This window comes from Phoxinus phoxinus, assembly GCF_949152265.1.
Source record: "Phoxinus phoxinus genome assembly, chromosome: 6".
Taxonomy (NCBI): Eukaryota; Metazoa; Chordata; class Actinopteri; order Cypriniformes; family Leuciscidae; genus Phoxinus; species Phoxinus phoxinus.
Genome location: NC_136881.1, coordinates 26,232,299 through 26,253,826, shown reverse-complemented (window position 1 = coordinate 26,253,826; position 21,528 = coordinate 26,232,299). Strand labels below are relative to the sequence as shown.

The window sequence follows — 21,528 nt, the reverse complement described above, 5'->3', positions numbered from 1 at the left end:
CACATTATATCCTATATAAAGGTGGCAAAATCTAAAGCTTGAACTGTAGCCTAGCACCACAGTATAACCTTGCTTTCCTGTTCATGTTGGTAAAAATAATTGTTTCCTCTTGTCTGAGAGGTCACTAAGTGTGTTTCAATAATGTATTCAGTAATACTACAGGACATTTTCTAAAGTCCACCCCAATGAAATACCAAGTTAAGGAGAATGTGCACAAAATAACAATGGCTATGGATTTCATCCATTCATATGTGCATATACCTAGCTCATGTTGTTCAAAACCCATATAACACAAAAAGAGAAATCTTTAAAAATTCATCAGTACAGGAATGCTTGAATGAATGGGAACTGATGTTGTCAATCTTGAAAAAGGATGCAAAAGCATCATACAAGTATAAGGAAATGTTGTACATTCACCTAGTTTTCTTTGACGTGTCCATGAGAGAAGTCTGATTTGTAAAGAGCTTGTTTATTTTGGGTTGGATCTTTTCAGTCATTGTTCTTTTAGTTCATGGGTATGACTTGTTCATTGATATTATTTGTTCATTAATAATTATGACTAATCTGTTTACTCAATGATCCATTCGTAGGGATTAGCTGCTCACTGGAGGGAAAGATGGTGACATGATCTTAAATTTCTCACATAAATATTGTAAAATATTTTTAATATAAATATTACAATTTACATTGTAATTGCATTGTTACATAAAATTACATTGTAATTGCATTGCAACAAAAAAAATGTGTAGAATTCTTCGAAAGGTTATTTTGTGTTCCATGGAGGAATGCATTTGGAAAAAAACATGAGCATTTAGTTTTGGGTGAAATTCAGAATCTATAGTAATAACTCCAAACCGTGGTAAGATCTTCACTTAAGATCTGTTCTATTTGCATTTGTCTTTATAGTAAGCTCAGGGTCAGAGCTCAAACAAGACCACAATCAACCATCTTAGCCTAAAATGGCGATTGAAAAAATCTCCCTTGAGTTTGAAAAACATTTTGAAATATTGAACCAGTTAGAAATAGAAAAGAGAACAGCATTTACATTTAACTTGGCACAATGTCTGTTTTCCGTTTTTAAGTTCTCTCTTTAAATCATCATTGTATTATGTTTGCTTTTACAGATATTCAGTAACAGCAGCATTTTTGTAAGTTCACGAGGTCAGTTATGTGGTTTCAAAAATAGCAGAAAGTACTACAGACTGTAACAGAAACATTCAAGGATCAGCTTTCATCTAAAATAGTGCTTTGGATAGCCCAACTTCATGCTTTACATGCATTGATCCTCTACTCTGCTGTGGTTAAGATTAGAGTTGTTGACAGTTTGTAAGAAAAAAAAATCCTCCTGAATATGCCTTAAAATCAAAGTGCAATAAGATCTCTATAAAATTATATAAATTGATTATGAATATGAAGTATAATATAAAACGATGCATCACCCTTACAATTATTTGAAAGGCCCAATTTTAAAACAGTATCGCAAAAACCATAGTCATTTGACATCTCTGCTTCAGTTGGCATGTGGCAGATTCTATAGCCTGATGAGACCATAAGTGAGCTTTTTTGCCATTATTGAACTGGAAGGGCTTAGAAACAACATCTTAAAGTCCTGGAGTGTCTCAAGCAGATCTCAATTAGATCTCAGATCTCTCTCAGTGGTTTACAGTATATTGTAAAACAATAAACAAAGGGGATAAAGTTCACATTTTTGTTAGTAGTACTGTTAATTAAATAAAACTCAACGAATGTCTCTTTAAAATGTACAGAAGCTGCTAAAAAGACCAACCCTTGCACTTTTGAGCTGTTAGTCATCAATTAATCATCATGTAATTGGTTTCACTAGGTGATTTAAAGCATATCAGCTGCTAATAACTCGATAGAATACATAGCATATGATAGTGCTTCGTGAACAGTTATCAATTACTGATAATTGATACTGATGTTGATAATATGCACAGTATTCACTGGGACATAAGTTAACAACAGACTTACTGCGATAGCAGTCTTTTTTTTTTTTAGGCTAATCCAAACCCACATGTTAGATTGTATTGTCAACAAGGAATCTCTTTCCTAATTGTTGTTCAGTCCTAGGTTGCAATAAAAAAAAATGCAATCAAGATGACCCTATGTACCTGTACTGAATTACACTGTTTACAATGGAAAACGCTAGAAAGCTCTTATTTATTACACATTAAAACATTTAACACGTTAGCCTGTTTACGTTTATACAACTACAGCATAAAAATAAATCAAATCACAAGAACTGACAAATATACACCAAAAAGGGGGCATACAGAATGATGTAGTTTAGAATAGCTACTGTATTGTAATATACTGTAAAGTATATAAGGTATTTAGAGGGACAATTGATCTGGTCCAATACAAATCTAGTGAAATGCTGTTATCGTCAACTTTGCAAATGTTGAAATAATGCATAACTACGTTACATTGCGTGAGTAAAATGCACAGTCAGTCTTTTTTGATTATGAAAACTATTTTAGTTTTTTTGACAGCAATGGTGCAAACGTGACATTACAGACCTTTTATGTTATTATGAGAAGTTTAAATATATTTTCTGCTGCCACAGTCTAGTTGATGAATGGGAAGCACTGAAATCTATTTGTGGCTGTCAATGTTAATATTGTGGAGAGCCGCCACAAATAAATCAATGTATGGGAAACTGATTGGGATACGTACAGTGGGGAGAACAAGTATTTAATACACTGCTGATTTTGCAGGTTTTCCTACTTACAAAGCATGTAGAGGTCTGTAATTTAACTAACGTTGTATGATTTTAAAATAATTAATTTGCATTTTATTGCATGACATAAGTATTTGATCACCTACCAACCAGTAAGAATTCCGGCTCTCACAGACCTGTTAGTTTTTCTTTAAGAAGCCCTCCTGTTCTCCACTCATTACCTGTATTAACTGCACCTGTTTGAACTCGTTACCTGTATAAAAGACACCTGTCCACACACTCAATCAAACAGACTCCAACCTCTCCACAATGGCCAAGACCAGAGAGCTGTGTAAGGACATCAGGGATAAAATTGTAGACCTGCACAAGGCTGGGATGGGCTACAGGACAATAGGCAAGCAGCTTGGTAAGAAGGCAACAACTGTTGGTGCAATTATTAGAAAATGGAAGAAGTTCAAGATCACGGGCAATCTCCCTCGGTCTGGGGCACCATGCAAGATCTCACCTCGTGGGACATCAATGATCATGAGGAAGGTGAGCGATCAGCCCAGAACTACACGGCAGGACCTGGTCAATGACCTGAAGAGAGCTGGGACCACAGTCTCAAAGAAAACCATTTGTAACACACTACGCCGTCATGGATTAAAATCCTGCAGCGCACGCAAGGTCCCCCTGCTCAAGCCAGCACATTTCCAGGCCCGTCTGAAGTTTGCCAATGACCATCTGGATGATCCAGAGGAGGAATGGGAGAAGGTCATGTGGTCTCATGAGACAAAAATTGAGCTTTTTGGTCTAAACTCCACTCGCCGTGTTTGGAGGAAGAAGAAGGATTATTACAACCCCAAGAACACCATCCCAACCGTGAAGCATGGAGGTGGAAACATCATTCTTTGGGGATGCTTTTCTGCAAAGGGGACAGGACTGCACCGTATTAAGGGGAGGATGGATAGGGCCATGTATCGCGAGATCTTGGCCAACAACCACCTTCCCTCAGTAAGAGCATTGAAGCATCGAAACACACAGCCAGGGCAACTAAGGAGTGGCTCCATAAGAAGCATCTCAAGGTCCTGGAGTGGCCTAGCCAGTCTCCAGACCTGAACCCAAAAGAAAATCTTTGGAGGGAGCTGAAAGTCCGTATTGCCCAGCAAACCTGAAGGATCTGGAAAAGGGCTGTATGGAGGAGTGGGCCAAAGTCCCTGCTGCAGTGTGTGCAAATCTGGTCAAGAACTACAGGAAACGTATGATCTCTGTAATTGCAAACAAAGATTTCTGTACCAAAGATTAAGTTCTGCTTTTCTGATGTATCAAATACTTATGTCATGCAATAAAATGAAAATGAATTACATTACTTAAAAATCATACAATGTGATTTTCTGAATTTCTGTTTTAGATTCCGTCACTCACAGTTGAAGAGTACCTATGATACAAATTACAGACCTCTACATGCTTTGTAAATGGGAAAACCTGCAAAATCGGCAGTGTATCAAATACTTGCTCTCCCCCTGTAGCTATTAATTTATGAAATCCACATTTCAGTTAGAATGACATGGTTAATTTCCATTAATGCTATACTTTTTATTTGGCAATTAGTAGTTAAATTACTGTACATTTTATTGTGTAACTCTGCTGTGGGGTTAGTGGCGTTACCTACAAGACAGGTCTTTGGTTCTTGGAAAGACAATTCCTTGAATTTTGGATATACTTGAAGGCAGAACTAAGTAGAATGTGAATGTTTCCTCATATGCAAACAACATTGAGTTGTGAAAAATCATACAGAAATGACAGAGTAGTCTTATACCTGGGAAAATGACTCTTTCAGTGAATCATTCAAAAAGACTTGAATCAGTTACTTAATCCATATCTGACTCTCCTTCTGAATTGTGACTCATTACTTTGGTGTAAATGTCTCAAAATGAATGTACTTCATGTTTGTGAAAATTGAATCAGTATCATTACTTAACCGGCTTTTCATCTCCACTGGGTTTTGGGTTAACCTTCAGAAGGTCTTGTTAGTTGTACAATGGCATTAAAAAAACAAATTACATTTATTATAATTTTGTTTATGCTGCTCAAATAGTGAACCCCCATCCTTATTGCAGTGTTCAAAACAATTATTTGATCTGCCCATATTTTGACATTTCTATTATTAAAAAAACAAAAACATGGCCAGTCTGTTTTCCCATAACGGTGTTATGTACATCAGCTATGATGTACATCAACATAGCAGGAAAATCAAGAATCAAGAAAATAATTTTATCTAGGTTTTCAATATTTTGCCATGATAATAGTGTCACTTTTATATACCTTGATTCAAAGGTTTGTGTCTTGTTGTTGTTTTGATTTTATTCAGCAAGGATACATAAAATGTATCAAAAGTTGAGAGTATTTTAGAAAAGATAATTTTACAAAAGATTTCTTCAAAAAAATCTGAAAACATGCATCATGGTTTCCACAAAAATATTAAGCATTGCGACTGTTCTTAACACTGATAATAGTAAGAAATGTTTCTTCAGCAGCAAATCAGCATATTCGAATGATTACTGAAGGATCATGTGACACTGAAGACTGGAGTAATGATGCTAAAAATTCAGCTTTGCCATCAGAGGAATACAATTTATTTTAAAATATATTGAAATAGAAAAAAGTTATTTTAAATAGTAATATTTCACAATATTAGTGTTTTACATGCAGCCTTTGTAAGCATAAGAACATTTTAAAAAAATGCCAAATATTTGATGTGGTGTTCAGTGCTGTACATCTGCACCATACAGTATCTAGTTTGTGCTGCCTAATTATGCTTATTTAAATTGGAAGTCTTAGACACATTTCCTAGGGATTTTACGATAGCCCCTGTCACACAGAATTTCCAGTAAATGAATTACTGCAAACTTTACTGGTAAATACACAAATATGCTGTTCACACTAGCAATGGCATTCCTGCTTTTTACCGGTAAGAGACCAATCTCACCAGCTCCAAAATACCGGTAAATTGTGATGTCAGTCATCGGAAGTGATCTTTAAACGCCTCAAGCGCTACACCTTAAAAAAGCTGTGAGATGTGGCGCATCGGTCAAAGATGATCATCTAGCGTGTTCTTAACTCGTATGTGATCATACCGGTAATCTTCATTTGGCGTTCACACAAAGCACGTTACCGGTAATTTACCTAACTGGCAAATTGCCAGAACCAATTTACCAGTAATTTGGAAAAGGTTCTGTTCACACATGATCTCTTATCGGTAATTTACCAGTAAAGACTGTATGTGTGAAAGGGGCTATTTTCATATAAATCGGCACATCACTGCCCCGAAAGACAAAGAATCATAAACTGGGTTTCCATCCAAACGTGAAGCAAATATTTTCAAAGTTCAAAAAAAAAAAAAAAAAATTAGGTGCGTTTCCATCAAGTTGTTAGAGCGGATGACAGTGGTATTGGTAACCTAGTAACCAACAGTAAATAAAACGCTATCACTGGAAACAGCCGATTAGTCATGTGTGTTTAAAGTTCGCTACGTCAGAATTTATTCGGCAAATGCGTTTCCATCTCCCACTATTCGCATTAACTCTTTTTTCGCACAAGTCAAAAACCACGTCAAGCGAGCGTAAAAACTTTTTTTTTTTTAGAATTTGGCGATATTGATGTGATACTTAAATGTGCTTAAAAGTGGGTGATTGAAACATAGCTACTAGTACTTTTGGTAGAAACTGAACGCATGTAGGATATTTATTTTGATTACGTTCAATTGTACTGTATCCAGAGATATATAAATACATATAAAATATTATACAGTAAATCCTGTAAATGAGAGAGACAGTCGTCCGGATTAGTTTGGATCAGCTTTTAATAAAGAGGCATCGCAAGTCAATACTTGTTTCTTTCTGCCCTTTTACACCACATTTTAACCCTGGTACACGCTGTTCTTGGCCCAAAGTAAAATGATTCATGAATTAATGAATAGATCTACTCTTTTAAAAAGGGGTAATAATGCATTGTCACCAAAGTAATTATTATTGTCTTATTAGGAGGGTGCTGAGATAAAAAGTATGGAACCAGTGTTGTTACGTGATCAGTTGGTCTGGCACACCAGACTAATAAGGAATGGCCAGAGGGAGGAAAGCTTAATTGCATCTTTCAAAACTACCCAAGAAAAAAAAATCACTTTACATATATGACTTGTTCCTCAGACATAACATTTGAGCTTTTCCTTTCATTGACATTTAAAGCTGTCATAACAAGATCATAGCAGACCGTAACTGTCATGCTTGGTGTTCTCACAAAGCACCTGAAACATCAATGTGTTGATGTACTGTATTTGGCCCGTACGCGTATGCTGTGTTTACATTCATCACGTTTCTTAGTCACGTGTTTCAACCCTCGCAGGAATAAAGTGATCGCCCTTTTCCTGTGCCCTATGAGACGCACAGTCCGGCTTAGCCAATTGGAAGAGCCGTTGAGCATGGTTAATGAGTTTACCGTGAACCTGGCCTCCGCTTTTAGCAAACATACCTTTGCTATGTCAGACATGACTGATTGGCACTTGTATGTCTTTGTAATTCACTGAGGAAGAAAACCAAGTTTTCTTTACACAATTCCTTTAGATTGCTCACTTAGCCACCCACACAGCAGCAGCCTCACATTGCATGCAGACTTTTACGAACCCCACCCTGCCACAAAAGTCCAGAGATAGCAGAGTTATACCTGTGATCTGGTTCACAAGCCATCTTCTGTATCACGCTCTATATCTTATCATTCTTCAGTCACTGACTGATGGCTTGACATAATGCAGACAGGATTATAACTCGGTTAAAGGACTGCACTTTAGATACTGTATGTCCTACTGTATGCGAGTATAACCAGCTCATGTATTCCTAAAAAATGTGTTTTGCTATATCCTTTTAGCAAAAGTATTTACTACAAAGTAATAAATCCCCTAGGCAGTCTGTATAATACACTTCCATTCAAAAGTTTGGGGTTGGTAATATTTTTCAATGTTTTGGAAGTAGTCTCTTATGCTCACCAATGCCGCATTTATTTGATCAAACATACAGTGATATAATATAACCGGTATCATTGTGAAATATTATTTCAATTTAAAACAACTGTTTTCTACATTAATACATTACTTTTTTTTTTTTTCTCTGATGGAAAAATGACTTTTTCAGTAGCCATAGTCTTTAGTGTCATATGATCTTTCAGAAATCATTCTATATGCTGATTTGGTGCCCAAGAAACATTTATTATCATTATCACCTTTTAAAAAGGGGTGTGACACTTAATTTTGGTGGAAAATCATGATGCATTTTTTTCAGGATTCCTTGATTAATATAAAGTTTAAAAGAACAGTATTTACTTGAATCTACATTCTTACAAAAAATATTCTTTACTGAATATATATTGTCTTTAGTTTACTGTCACATTCAATCAATTTAATTCAAATGTTAAGTCTTACATTTAAAAAAAAAATCATACTGACTATTGAATGGTATGTATGCATGTGTACGTATTTTATATATTAAAAGTAATTAAAAAAAAAATTAAATGTAAATTCAGGCATTAAATATGGATATTCATGTTGAGATTTGTCAAATATTCCATTGAAACACATAAACATTTAAAAAAATATGTTTAAAAGTATTATTAAAATATATACCATTAAATTAAATGTCTAGGGTTGGCCTACAATATATATGGAATATCAGCCGATAACCAGTAAGCTACTATCATACATCCCTATAAGAAATAATGTGAAATATTATATATTTATTTATTTATCTATCTATTTATTTATTTTATTATTATTATATTTTTTTTAACTTTCTTTCAGTTGGAGGCAGCCAACCAGCTTCTTCAGCAGGCCCAGCAGCCACACAGCTACCTGATTGAGACCGTACGGCAGAGAGACACCCAGATCCACACACTGAAAGACCGTCTCACGCGCTTAGAAGAGGAAGTGAGGTAAAGGGGAAGTAAATAAGCACCACAGATTTACAGATACATCCTTTTTTTATATAACAGCACCATTTGAAATCTTTACAAAGCTTTTATTTTGAAATAGGTGGAGTCTTTATAGAACCATTGCCTTTGTTTTGTAACAATGGTGGCAACGGTTTTTGACTGCTTATATGTTTCAAAGTATGCAGTTGTATTGACTGAGGAAAAAAGATAGGCAATATGTAAATACATTCAACTTCATTGAGGAGCTAAGATAACGCATCTGCCAATAAAGGTCAGAAGCCATGCGCACCTGACAGCTACATAGCAGGTGTAAACGTGCGTGCATTCAAGGGTGGCTGGATGCCTTTTTTTAAAATACATTTTTCTTGGCTGTGTCACATGTCAATGACAGATATAATTCCCTACCTCTATATGCAAATCAGATGTTCTCCTTTAAGTGTCTTTAGATGTACTCCTGGGGTTAATGTGAAAAATATGCAAATTGCTCACCAAAATTTCAGCATCAATCAGCTTTTATTAGAAGGCTACTTGTGGCCAGGGGGACTGTTCTTTCATAGGCACAAGACGGCATCAAATTTTCATATAACGATAATTGCTGAAGCTTTTATCACAGCATATTGTATTGTCATGGTTTTGAATTATGGCTGCATTTCTGCGGTTCCTTCAGCGCCATCTACGCTGCATCTGAAATCCAATACTTCCCAATTATACATGTATGCGGGGGGAAAAAAACAGTACACCAAAACAGTAGTATATCTGAATGCATAGTATTCGAAAAACAGTACATTTTAACCGTTTAATGGTTATGTATTTTTAAAAGGCATTCTGAAAATCGAAATAATTCATATTAAGTAATGATTAATGGTATTTTGAAGTCCGTACGATAACAATATTGTGCATGTTCATTATCGCAATATGTCGTGTTACTGAATATCGGCACTTGTCTATTTTTGCTAAGTAAAATTTCCGAACTTTACTTTTTTAAGTGATGGCGTGGTTAGTCTTCGGTGAATGTTGCCTGTCCTGTGGAAACAGGTGCTGTGCAGTCAGTGAGGTGTATGAAATTAATTTATTGCCGGTTTGATTTCACATTACTTGTTTTATTTGAAGAGATTTTTTCTTAACTGCTTCTGTCAAGCCCTACAGGTTGTGTTTGTTTACAGCTCAGTGGTTAATTCTGTACAAATGGACTCTCAGATAGCACACTAAGAGATAAATACCTTCAACTCACGGTGTTTGTCACCACTCATTACTCGTGCGATATGTATGACAAAGAGGTATTTCTGTTTAAATACAGTTTTTCTCATGTATGACCTTTAGTGCTGCATTTCACATGAGGCGCTGGTGACTTTTAAACGCATGTAGGTTGATAAAAAGACACTAGTTATGTTTCCATCAAAAGTTGTGAATTTGACTTATGCCAAATTGAAATATCGCATAAATAAATGGAATAAAGCACTGTTTCAATCCAGCGAGTCAAAGAGAACAAAATGGTCTCATTCTGATAAACTGGTGCCAAATATCACCACGAAAAATGTAAGTTGCTGCAGTAGGAGAAGCTACTGTGGGTCTTTTTTCATAATAATACATTACTTGCGCCTCAAAGCGCTCAGACGAAACACGAAACACAATAAACGCGGTAATGTTATCTTGCTTTCGGAGGTGGATACCTTCTGTTTGGGAACACAGTCATGTAAGACAGTTTGGTGAGGTAATTATACCGAATCATTTTGATGAAAGTCACATGACTTTTTTAATGCGCATCGAGGAATTTATTAAGTAAATATGTTTCCATATAGTTTATGTGCATGATTTCTCATCAGATAAATGTATCCTCCTTAACTGAGCGCAGATGTGTTTTATACACATTTTTAGAATTTATGCATGCCGTTCCAATTTGTTTGTTTTTTAATGCGTTATCCCAAAATCTGCATAAAAATAGATAGATGTGTTTGTATTGAATTGTTTGCAGTTATTTACATTTCACTTATCTGCTGTAACTTCATTTCGTATTGTTCAATTATTTAGCCATTTTTTCACATAAGTATGACTTAATATTTTATTTAATTATTATTATCCTGAAGTTGTCTACATGTATGACATCGTTTTTAACACACATATATATATATATATATATATATATATATATATATAGTTACAAATAATTGATTGGTAGAGACGCCAATGGGTTTAGTAAGTCATGAAAATGAATGAGATAAATGAAATATTTTATGAATTATTCATCAGACATGTCAGCATTCAAGACCATTTCTCTTACAGTCTTTTCAATTGTTCACAGTGCACTGCGGAAAGAGAAGAACGCACTACTGCAGGTGAAAAACAACATGGCTGCTGATTTGGAGAGACTCCTGAACCACAGAGAGGTATTTTTGTTTTTTTCAAGAAGAAATACAGTTTAAATTAGAAAGAACATAATTTAAAATTGTCGTTTTTTTATTATTATTATTCCTTTATTTTTTATTTGACTATTTCCTTGCTTACTGTTGTAAATTATACCAAACCCAACATTTAGATTTGGGTGTGTTCGTTTGGCCAGATCAGTGTATGCCACAATACAAATAAATAAATAACATTGTGTCTTGGGTGGACAGAGTTTTACACGATTAAGTTGCAACATTATGAGTCATACATGAAGTACTGTGCTGTCTGCTGTATTTAATTATGTTTTTTGTTTGCTTTAATGACAGTATATTCATTTTATAATTGTACAATTGCAGTGGCATTTCCATCCCCCCCAAAAAAAAAAATCCAAAATGGAATTCATCAATTTTAAGGCCTATCTTGCTTTATTGATTTATTTAGTTTATCATTTCACACAAGGTCTAAATCAGAGGACCTTAAAAAAAAAACATTTTATTTGACTGACTGGCTTTTGTGTCCGTGGTGTTACATTTTATTACAGTAAAAAGATCATAGTAGCCACTAACCACTGACTAACTTCGTGAGAAAGTTCAATTTCATGACGAAGGCAAGTATTATATACAAAATATAGAAGTGGTTTGATGAAGAACCTATTATAACACTACTGACAGTTCAAAATGACCATTCAAAAACCCTGATACTGTAACATATTGTAAATACTGTAAATATAAAATAACATTACTGATTGTTCAGTCAGAATCTCCCTCATTTTTGTTCTGTTTTCCATAGTTGCAGGTTTTTTTAATGTGATAGTGCGACTGATATTGGGGGGGAAAAAAATCTATTTGAATTCATTCTACATTTTAATAGTTTTAGTCTGTCAAATAATGTATTTTATACGTCTTTTTTGCTGTGGAAAGTGGAAAGTGGTCCACTTCGTTCTATTTTAAAGCAGTTTAATGCATATTTGGATGCTTTTAGAGAGTTCAGTAGAGAAGTAGTCAATAAGTATTAATAAAATAATACTACTCCAAGGTACTTAATGAAAAACTGCTTTTGTGTGCAACATTATCATACATAATCCATTAAAGGTGTCCACACATGACAATGTTAGAGAGTAGTTCCCACATACACTAGCACAGTCTAGTAGTCTAGGTGTGTCCTCTTCTATTGTCATCCAGCCTGTCATTCCAAATAGTGGTTACACTGCGTACCTAACGTTTACTCTCTTAACACGTCCTTCATCAAAAAGCCTCTTAGGCAAATTAGGAAGCTTCAAGTCTAGTAATTGATCGATGGATGCCTCAGTTTTGTACGTGTAGGATGCCTTCAGTACAGCTCAGTTCAGTTTTGACAACAACTTTCCAATAAGTTTCTGAGATGCACTCAGTAACTTGAACATCCAGTCTCTCAGGTCAACTGTTTCCCATGCTCATCAGATTAGTAATAACCTTGCAACTTGTGGCTGTTTGTGATGACTAATGTGTAACACCATAATCTACTTGACCAATGTGTTCTGAATTTAGCTTTTTGAAAGACGCGGTGAAAAATGGTTAAATAATTTACTAATTTCCAATAGCATTTATTTTAAATGAACGGAGTGATCTTGAATCTGCTCTAGTGAAAGGCGCATGAAGGTTCACTACACCTCTTCTGACATTCTGAACTCTCTGAATATTAAGGGCAGGGTGTAACTGATTAAGCACCAGTGCAATATGGAGCTATTTTCAACCAAATACTGCTGGCACACACTGTGCCGACTTCACAACTTCCAGTGGCATGTTGGCAGAAAGCATGCAATCCTCACAGACAGCTGCTCCTCACTGGTGCTTTTTGGCATGCCAGCGCATATGGTCGTGCAGTGATAAATAGAAATATTGAATGACTCTTGCGCATCGGGCTGATCTCCATTCGGTGGTCATGTGCTAGCAGGGGATGTTTTACATTGCCGTCGTACGCTAGAATAGTAACCGTTCACGAATAATACCAGTTGATTGTTTTTTTTGTTTTTTTTTTATTTTTACATGCTACATTTAATATATTTATTTCAGCAGTCTTTTCTGTACATTTTTGTAAAACATTCCTGTTGCGTAATATGGAATGTCTGTCTTGTTTTCCCCAGTTTTATTTTAAGACCGAAAGCGTTGTCCTCTTAGGTCAAGTATGCACAGTTTTTTTTTTACAGTATACTGTTCCCTTTAACAGACTAGTCTATATCTGTCAGCAGTGCTTTTCTGTATGAAAAGCTTTCTGGCGTCTGTGATTGTTATCGGCGTGTTGGAACACGAGCGTGCACAGCAACTCACAACGTGATCTAACATCAGAGAGTCGTTTTCTTTAAACATTTTAATTTATTCACACGAGTCAAGTAAAAACACGAAGGTTTTTTATGTCAATGCAGCCACAAATTGCGGATAAGTTGTAGCTGAGACAAGACTGTGGTTGAACACAAGAATCATAAACATACATTAACTCACTCATTAATACACAGTTGTCAGCAAGTATTTGTTTTCGTTATAAGCCTATAGTACAAAACCAAAGAGTCAGATCTTCATAATATTTATTTTGTTGTGTTTTTTTCTGTCTTGTTTTATGTTTTTATCTTTTTAATACATATAAAGAAAATTGTTTTGTTTTATTTTTTGGTTTGTTTTTGTCATAACCTTTTACAATAAGGCCCCATTAGTTAATTTATTAAATAACAATAAGCGATACTTTTGTTGAAATATTTATTATTCTTTTTTTACGTTTCTTAATAAAAGTACAACTGTTCATTGTTAGTTCATGTCAGCTCTGGTCCATTAAATATGAACTGATACAACTTTTGATTTTTATAATTCGTGTTATGAATTGTTATAACACGACAATTGTTGTTTTATCATTTTATATGATTTTATGTGCTAAAAAAAATGTTTGAGAAAATATGTAAGTGGTATTGCAGCTGCGCTGTTTTTAAGCAACATTTCATCATCTGTGTCACCTTCAAAATATGAGATATTGGGTAATTATTTTTTTCACTCTCTCCTGTAATGACAGGTATGCAGAAACGTTTTTCAGCAGACCTGTATCCCTTCTCACAACTGTATTATGCTGATGACTTCACAGTAATGAAAGAGCGCTGTGTTGTTTGAGGGCGTTTCCTTCAATTGATTCAGAACTATTTACACTAAAGCAGGACGTCTCCTGTGCTTTGTAGAGGTGCTCTCAGGGCACCCCTTGATGAAGATACACCTCCAATTACCTTTGAATGTTTACATGAACCCCCAGGCTGCTCCAGACATGTTTATGTGGTGTATCGTGTGAGCCACTTTCGATTAAAAGAGGAGAAAGAAAAAAAGTGTCTGCAAATAACTAATTATGCATAAAGCAATCCACCTTATTCTATAACATAAGAGCGGGTGCGGCCATTGTAACTTGAATGTGTTGAGGCTTCCAGTTATTTTTAGCTATACAGAAACTGTCCGTTACGCTGCTTGTTATTTTAGTTATTCCTCAAGTTATTTCCACTATAGCTGCAAATTAATCAGAAATCTCCGCAAATCCACTCAAACTAGCTTACTAGTGCGTTGAAAAATAAGGTGGATAGTTAACCCAAAAATTACGTTATTTATTATTCTCGCTAATGGCATTCCAAAGAGACAGTTTTTGAAGGAGCTCCTTTCCATACAATGACACGGACCATGTCTGTCATGCTCCAGTAAGGAAAAAAATGTGCCATAAAAATACTATATACTGTTAGTACTCTGTATTGAGGCCCGTTCACACTGATAACGATAAAAGATATAGTTCTATAAAGCAGAGTCCACACCACAACTATAACGATGCCGGCACAGTGAAACGATATCGTCGGAATCACTTTCAGAACAGATGAACGATAAAAACATTAACACTGAATGCATCCTGCTTTAAAGAGCTCATCCATTTAAAGCGGCATATGACGAAACTGCAGCGCGAGCTTACACAGTAGTACAGAACAATATCGTCCGCTGGTGTGTTCGCTAATATAGTTATCGTTATTGTTATCTTTACAGTTATTGTTCTTTGTGTGAATGGGCCTTTTACTCTTAATATCTCTCATTCCCCAAAAAAGGACAAATAAAATAACAAATAATCTATTAAAGTATCCTAAAAGTTGCCCAAGAAATTTCTGCACTATATTTATAGTCTGTTTTTGTGCACTATATTATATTATATATATATATATGAAATTTCTGAAATTGTATTACCCCTTACAAGTGTAAAAATGTACAGTATATATATATATATATATATATATATATATATATATATATATATTATAAAATATAAAATATATTTTTTTACACTCGTAAGGGGTAGTAAAATTTCAGAACAGAAAAATAGATTTTTTAGTCAATGGAGACTCAAATTTCTATTATACATGTTTAAATAGTTATATGGCTTCAGAAGACTTGTGCACAGGTTGCTTGGGCTACTTTTACGGTGTTTTATTTTGTTTGCTCTTTTTTGGAGTCAGATATTATTATTACTGTAAACTTCTATACAGAAGCAGAGATTCAAATTTTTCCTTTTGTGAAAACATATTATGAGTGAAAAATTTTTTGAATGACATGAGGACGTGGATGTTATGGAATGTTGACATCCAGCAGTAGGACACGTTGGAGGTTTGTGTTAGCGGTTTTAGTTTTAATTGACCTTACATCAGGGCAATAGCACTGCTGGCACAACAAGACTCCGGTCAAAAGCTGCTGGGTCTTTCTTGCCTGTTGTGAAGGGGAAGCAAACTAACAATATTCTGGGAAGGAGCTCTTTAACCTTCAGGCTTCCACTGATTTGTTCTTATCCTGTTGTAGGAACTTTCCGTCATGAAGCAAGTCCTTATTAGCATGCGCTCACAGCAGCACGGTGGACCTCTGTCTCTCGAGACCGATGGTACGGGGACCGCAGTTCACAGATCCAAAGCTTTAAAAAGCACAGATGAGGAGCAATACAACTATGGGCCCAAACCCACAGTTTTTGTAAGTTTTACTTGTCTATCCATGACAAACAGCATTTTAGGACAAATAGTATCTTCTCTGGGAACTAAAAAGGAACAGCTGATACTTTTTGTTTTATTGAGCCTGCTATTTGGGCTGATATTTACTTTCACGTTGACTTTTACAAGTTTAATAAAAATGTTTTACTCAAAGCAAAGTCCAAAGAAATGGTCAATGATATTTAACACTGGTGTTTTTTTTCTTTTCTTTTAACAGACCAATAAAGAAGTCCCAGAATGGTATAGAAAACTCAAACGGAAAACCAAGTAGGGACTTGTTCAACTTGTTTAAGAGTTTAAGGATGCGCCATGTCATGCAATCACTGATAAAAAAAAGTCTGTTTAAGTTTAAGACCTATTACATAACTAGTTACACAGGTTTGTTGTGTAGTCATTGTGAACCTAAAACTATGATTTCTTTTAATGGTAATAAACCATTTTATGTTGTCCAATAAGTGTGTGAATGTTTTATTGAATTTATTTTATTTTATTAAAATTTTTAAAAGTATATCAGGTTGTTTAAACAACAGTATCTGAATATAAGCATTTTGATTCTATATACCCTGTAAAATAGCTCAGTAGAATGTATTTTTTGATGGTAGTAAATATGTATCCTTCTGTTTTGATTTGTAAAACGCGAAACACTGCTGATAAAAATAGAGGAGCCCGTGCATACCTTAATCGCAGCAGCATTGCGCGCTTATTTGTGTCATCTTAATGTTACGCACCACAGGATCGAATGTCCAACAAGAACAGCAGTAGCAGTGAGCTGCATGTTATTGATGCATTTCATTGATTCAGTCTGCTTGAGATGGATATTTTTATTTGCCGTGTTGTGTTACTTTTAAATTTGAAATTATGGTAAACCCTTATGTACTTAGGGATCATATACTGTTTGTAAATAAGCTTTGGGAAACACTGGCAGACACTTCTTGGTAGCATTTGTGCCTCTTTCAGAATTCCAGTCCCATTAAAGATTATTTTAGTGCTTTAGAAAAATAAAATAAAATCTTATTGCATATACCTGAACAGTCGTTTGCTAAATAATGAGATCTTTTCAGATTAACCAGATATTGACCTATTAAATAAGAAATAAATGTAACAGTTCCTCCACAAAATAGAGAAACTTATTAGAGATGACATAATGTCGTCGAATATGGACCTGGATGCATAATACAAAACAAGTCAAAATGTGAAAACATTAATTCATTCATTTTCTTTGAATAGCTCTTATTATAGCAAATGTTATAAAAGTGGCCTATATTTAAATACTTCACCTCATCGAAGTACAGCATAGTGATATTTGTGTTCTGTACGCGTGAAACTGATTCACAAATCCAGTAAGATATTCGGAAGTGTTTTGATTCACAAGAACCGGCTCATAAGATTTGTGAATCAGACTACCCTCTCCCTGACCACGATGTATGTTGTTGAATCACTTAAAAGAACCGGTTCACAAGAGTCATTCGTTCGTGAATTGACTGAATAAGAAGCGTTTTGCTGGCTATGAACTCTTCACTTGCTTCTCTGTTATAATTATTTTAACAGAACTAAGTGAAAAAAATGTTTCATCACAAAATGAACTTTGAATTAACCTTTAAAAATAATAAATATGCTAGCCGACAATTCGAACACATTATCGCTGTTAGTCAGTGATTTTTATATTAGACTTATTTATTCTGCACTACCGTCATTATTTAAATGCTAAGGGGCAACAGTCCAGCAGACTGTTTTGACGGGCTTGTTCCGCTGTTACAGTATCAGCAGTAGTAGAAAGGTGTTGCCGTCTCACTTTCTCAGTCCCTGACAGAGTCCGGCCCCGCCCTTTCAGCGATTATAGGCTACATATATCCCGGAGCTCCAGGAACGGAGCGAAGCAAAACGGGATATTACTACCGAAAGCGCGCACACGCACGGGTGTCATTCCATGCACCATACACTCACTTCCCCTAGACGTCTATCAAAACACATTTTGCGGACGCTCTCTCCGTCACATCCACGGGTTTATGGCCGCTACGCTTGTAACGATGAGCGCCGCGCTCGCACCGGGACAAGATGACTTTCTCTCGCTTCTCAAACCCTCACTGTCCGACGGCTTTCAGGAGGACTCCTCTCTGTTTTCCTTTGAAGCCAAGAATCCCGATACGGAAAGGGGCTTATCAAACGACTATTGTCAGGTAAATTGTTTTCATCAGTTATCTGAATGGTGCTCTCGAAGACTGTATACATGGATTAAAGATCATATGCCTCAGTCGTGTGAAAGGTGGGCCATTGTAGATGATGCGGCATGCTGCACGCCCGCAGTCCCATCAGCATCATGCCCCATTAAATGCGTTCAGAGATGTGCGATTCTTTCATTTGAGGAACTTTTCTATCCCATAGGTAGCCTACATTTTTTTAAAACCAAATGTTATTATTTTAAAATAAATAAATAGATTAAAATAGACGTAAAGTTCGTTTTTACAATAGCTGAAATGTTGGATTTTCAGATTCTTAGAAATTAATCATTTTAATTTTGTCCCTCATCTAGATTTTTAAACCTCACATCCTTCAATACACGTAGGACAATTTTACTTTGCACTGTACCATGATAACTTAAACATATTTCAATGTATTAGTCAATTGTGTGCAATGTTTTTTTTATCATCTATAACAGTCATTACCAAGTAGCCTACCTTAGAGAAAAAAAGTGCTAATTTAACCTACACTGCTATAAAAGTTGCTGCCTTAAATTTTTAAGTACGATCAAGTTGGATGTTTAAGTCATTTACATCACATTATACCTATTAACTTAAATGACATTAAACTGATTTTTAAAAAAATATATATATAGTCGAACCTGATATAACTTGTAAAAAAGTTGAAAAAACTTATTTTGATTAGTTAAAGTAGCCTAATGTAAAAACACATTGCCATAACTTATTGATCATATCATTTTTCAGTGTAATATAATGTTTGTTTCTCTCCTAAATGCTTTATCGTGTACACCATATCAGGCAGAGTTACAATTTTAAGATCAGAAATATAAGATTTAAAAAAAAAAATGTTCTGCGTTGAGCTTGTCATTTCCAAAAGTAGGCTGTTGTTATTTTAAAGTTGGTTGACTTCTAGATAACTTCGCGAGTTCAGTGCTTATCTCGTGTTCTCCAAATAGTAAAAAAACAAACCAACAAAAAACATTACCATAGCCGTCATTATTAGGCTACTGTCACGCATAGCAGCCTAGTTTTATAGAATCGTCGTTCAAGATTTCAAATCCAAAGCGTCCTCAATTGTCTAATCTGTCATTATGCACTTCAAAGGGATTTGGTGATGTTTTTTGGGGGGTTTCCCCGTGTCTGTAATGCAGGGGAGAGTCTGGGCTGGGTCGGATAGCGCACAGGCTCATGTCAGTTGCTTGCAGTTGGTTTCTTGGCTACCGAACCGTCAACAACTGACTCCCCTCCCTCCTCACCCACGCGCTGCTCTCGCGCTCCGAACTCAAACTTCCCAGCAACGCCGAGCCTCAATCTGAAAACTTGTGAAAGAGATACATGTCCGGCGAACAGCTGGAAGATCTAAATCCAGAAATAGCTATGCGTAGCAGCCGCGTAAAGAGCACTTAAAGAGCTCTGGCATTCCGAGTGTATGTACGTGTGAGTGTTTTTATTTTCCCTCTTGTTTATTCCTTTAGTGACTGTATAGATGTTACATTCAGGAGAGAGTAATGAATGAGTCTTGATTCATTATTTTCTGCTGATTACGGTTTTATGATAATTGGTTGGCATTTATTTGGAAAGGCTGAGCAATCTCTCCAGCATGCTTTCCACCTGTCAGCAAAGTCTGTTTTGAGCTTGTGGTATGAGCGCTGTTTTACAGTCTTAGGCGGAATGTAGCAGAGACATATCGAAGAAGACTTGATAAATGCTTTACCTCTGACTGCTCCATACAGCAACACAACCGCTTCGTGCTCTCAATACTTGATCGCAGATCAGGTGTTAAAACATCAAGTCCTGATTTTTAGGTTTCACATCTTCACACAAAGATTTGGCAGGCAAAATTTCTAAAATTGGAGCTAGGCCTATCTCATGATGTAGGTAATACTGTTACAGCCATGCAACTATAAACATAATACAATGACAATTTAGATGAATTGAGGTTTTAAACTATATTTACTTAAAGTTTGCACACACAATTTTATTTTAAAATGTAAATTATTTATTATTAATTGATAAGATTTAAAGACTGGGCAAAGTGACCTGTTGATCGGCCAGCAGACATGGTTGTCGGTTACCTCAAAATTGCAATTACTTAGCCTGGCCAATAAATTGGTTCATCACTAGATGTACATGACATATTTCACTTTACCTGATCCAACATGCTTGCCTGTAAATGTAACATATTCATATTCCTAAAGAATTTTAGGTTTCTTTTTATTATTATACATTCTAGAATAATTGACTGCTTGCTAACTTGTGTTAGCAAGTCCAATGCTTTCTCCTAATACAAAAAAAAATGTCATTACCATTACTCATTGTCGCACATAACATACTGAAGAATCATCATTGTTCAAGATTTCAAGTAGTCAAAGTGTCCTCAATTGAAGAGGAAGAAAATAAATATCTGTCAAATACTCCGCCTGGCCGATAAATTGGTTTGTCGGTTTATTTTTACTTGTTCCAACATGCTTTTCTAGTCATAAGAGGGACAATAAAAAAATTTAATACATTATTTCATAACACAGATTAGCAAATAATCACATAGCACAGTACTGGAGAATAAATGCTAAAATGTGTTTTCTATTATTATGCTTAATATTTATATTGTAAGTAAATATTGAGTAGTCCATACATTTTTACTCCAAGCCAATTTGGCTTAGCTGAGTAAGCAGGCAGGTTGGCCATTGTTGTAAGAGTAAGTGAATATTTGAATTCTTGCAAGCTTTTCTAAAAAACAAATGTATGTATACTGTCTGTGTTTGTGCTCCGCCAACACAAGCAGTCCCAGGAGATCCTGCCAGCTTTGCTGACAGAAGCAGCGTATGCAATATTCCAGTAGTTATTATTCTGGAATCTGTTCACCTTGTTTGCATTTAATGGCCTTTACAACTGCATTTACAATTTGATGCTTCTCTCTTCTGCTCTCTAGGCTAAATTAGAGATGGATAAATATCTGTCTCCGCAACCTATGGCGCTCCCCGACCTAAAGAAGTCAAGACGAGAGAGTATCTCTGTAATGGACCAGTTTTTCGGAGACGACCACTGTTCCCCCTACAGCATCAACATGAATGTCTTCCTGCCCGACATTGCGTATCTAAGAACGGGCTTGTGCCGGCCGGCACGGCCTTCGGTCCCCTGCCAGGTCAAAACTGAACCTGTAGCGGCGCCTTTCTCTCACCCAGAGTGTCCAGTGAGCGCGACCGGCCCTCCTCCATCCACGCTACCAGATTTCACCAGCATCTTTAACGCAAACTCCACTTCAGGCTCTGGAATGGACG

At 35.7% G+C, this 21,528-nt stretch overlaps 1 protein-coding gene across 4 annotated transcripts in view; it reads left to right on the top strand.

Moving 5' to 3' along the window:
- Window positions 1–21,323, top strand: part of pibf1 (progesterone immunomodulatory binding factor 1) — a 55,449-nt gene extending 34,126 nt beyond the window's left edge. For 3 of the 4 annotated variants that reach the window (XM_079615764.1, XM_079615762.1, XM_079615763.1), the window contains exons 15-18: window positions 8,526–8,656; window positions 10,956–11,040; window positions 15,871–16,035; window positions 16,270–16,505. In XM_079615764.1, the coding sequence (XP_079471890.1) occupies window positions 8,526–8,656; window positions 10,956–11,040; window positions 15,871–16,035; window positions 16,270–16,323 (435 nt within the window). In that variant the 3' untranslated portion in view covers window positions 16,324–16,505. Of the gene's footprint in view, window positions 1–8,525; window positions 8,657–10,955; window positions 11,041–15,870; window positions 16,036–16,269; window positions 16,506–21,179 lie in introns of those variants that run through there. The other variant, XM_079615761.1, reaches the window with a different exon arrangement.
- The last annotated feature ends 205 nt before the right edge of the window (window positions 21,324–21,528 follow it).